At 38.7% G+C, this 2,296-nt stretch overlaps 1 protein-coding gene across 1 annotated transcript; it reads left to right on the forward strand.

Annotated features, from left to right (window-relative positions):
* Positions 1-647: 647 nt before the first annotated feature.
* Positions 648-1,577, forward strand: LOC134389595 (olfactory receptor 7A10-like). Its single transcript, XM_063113159.1, has one exon. It carries the CDS (start codon positions 648-650, stop codon positions 1,575-1,577), a length of 930 nt encoding a protein of 309 aa, XP_062969229.1.
* Positions 1,578-2,296: the final 719 nt, after the last annotated feature.

Raw genomic sequence — 2,296 nt, forward strand, 5'->3', positions numbered from 1 at the left:
GGGAAAAAGCTGAGAATGGGATGGAAATTCTTAATCAGTGATGGAATGAGTATCCCTAAAGGGGATCACATTCAATGTAAAATATAGAAATTATCTTCTTGTAGATTGGAGGTTACCAGAGAGGGGGGCAGTAGTAATGGGTGGGTTTAGGGTTGAAAGAATATAGGAGGAAAACTAGAACAATAATCTAAGATAGGAGGAATATGTCAAAGAGACCTATTCTGCAACATGGCAGGTATAGTTAATTATGATAAATTCTATTATTGAAAAATGCAAAGAAAGAAGTTAAGTGTTCTCAGCATTACAATGATGACTGCAGAGTAATGTGTAGGTTACTAGCTAGATTAACCATTTCAAAATGTATATATACTTCCAATCATGGTATACACAATAAATATACAAAATTTTATCTGTCAATATAGAAAATGAAAGAGAAAGAATGAAACAAAGAGAGAAGGAAAGAGAAACAGAGAGAGAAAGGGAAGAAGAAATGCAGGGAGAGTGGGGGGGTAGAAAGGGATGAAGACAGAGAGAGAGAGAAGCTAACATCTTGACTGTAGAAAATAAACGATAGCAATTCTCATAGGTGAGTACTACATGCTTGTGTCATGATGAATTTCTCTTATCTTTGCAGTCACATCAACCACATGGAACCAGGGAATGATACACGAATTTCAGAATTTCTTCTTCTGGGATTTTCAGAGGAACCAGAATTGCAAACCTTCCTCTTTGGGTTGTTCCTGTCCATGTACCTGGTCACTGTGCTCGGAAACCTGCTTATCATTTTAGCCACAATGTCCGACTCCCACCTCCACATGCCCATGTACTTCTTCCTCTCCAACCTGTCCTTTTCTGACATCTGCTTCACCTCCACCACCGTCCCAAAGATGTTGATGAATATACAGACTCGGAGCAAAGTCATAACCTATGAAGGCTGCATCACTCAGATGCACTTTTTCATACTCTTTGTAGGGTTGGAAGTCTTTCTCCTGACTGTGATGGCCTATGACCGCTTTGTGGCCATCTGTCACCCCCTGAACTACATGGTCATCATGAACCACTGGCTCTGTGTGTTGCTGGTTCTGCTGTCCTGGGTCATGAGTGTCCTGCATTCCCTCTTACAAAGCTTCATGGTGTTGCGGCTGTCCTTCTGTACAGACTTGGAAATCCCCCACTTTTTCTGTGAGCTTAATCAGGTGGTCCATCTTGCCTGTTCTGACACCTTTCTTAATGACCTGGTGATATATTTTGCAGCGGGGCTGCTGGGTGGTGGAACCCTCTGTGGGATTATTTACTCTTATTCCAAGATAGTTTCCACCATTTGTGGAATCTCATCAGCTCAGGGGAAGTGTAAAGCATTTTCCACCTGTGCATCTCACCTCTCAGTTGTCTCCTTATTTTATGGTACAAGCCTAGGAGTGTACCTTAGTTCTGCTGCTGCACAGAACTCATGTACAAGTGCAGCAGCCTCGGTGATGTACACTGTGGTCACACCCATCCTGAACCCTTTCATCTACAGTCTGAGGAATAAAGATATAAAGAGGGCATTGAGAAGATTCTTCAGAGCAAACCAATGAAAGAACCATTTTTTTTTCCCTTTCCTTATTGTGGTAAAATGTATATAACAAGATTTACCATTTAAACCATGTTTAAACACACAATTCCATGAAATTAATTACATTTACAATGCTGTAAAACCATCACCTCTATTCTTAAAATTTTTCAACATCATCCTAAATATAAACTCTGTACCAATTAAGCATTAATTTCTCATTATTCCTCTCCCCACCCCCTCAGTTTTTGGAAGCCACTAATCTGTTTCTGCCTCTGATTTTTTCAATTTATTTTTTCTTAAATGACCCACGATACTTATGTATCTTTACAGAGTACAATGTTATTTCTGGGTGCATTGACACAGCGTGCAATGATCCTACCAGGGTAATTAACATGTCCATGAATACAATCATTTGTTATTTCTTTGTGTGGGGAACATTAAGAATACTCTTTGCTGCCTATTTGAAATTATGCAATAAATTGTTAACTATATTTTCCCTATATTAGTATAGAACATCAGATCTCATTCATCCTATCTGCAATTTTGTATTCATTGGCTACCCTCTCTATATATCCCCTACAACTTCCCCTTAATTTACAGCTATTATATAACCACTATATAGTCTATATAACTGCTATTCTACTTTCTATTTCTGTAAGATTAACTTTTTAATCTCCCACATATGAGTGAGATCATGGGGTATTTCTCTCTCTGTGTCTGTCTTGTTTCACTTAACATAAT

Source organism: Cynocephalus volans, chromosome 10 (genome assembly GCF_027409185.1).
Source record: "Cynocephalus volans isolate mCynVol1 chromosome 10, mCynVol1.pri, whole genome shotgun sequence".
Classification (NCBI taxonomy): domain Eukaryota; kingdom Metazoa; phylum Chordata; class Mammalia; order Dermoptera; family Cynocephalidae; genus Cynocephalus; species Cynocephalus volans.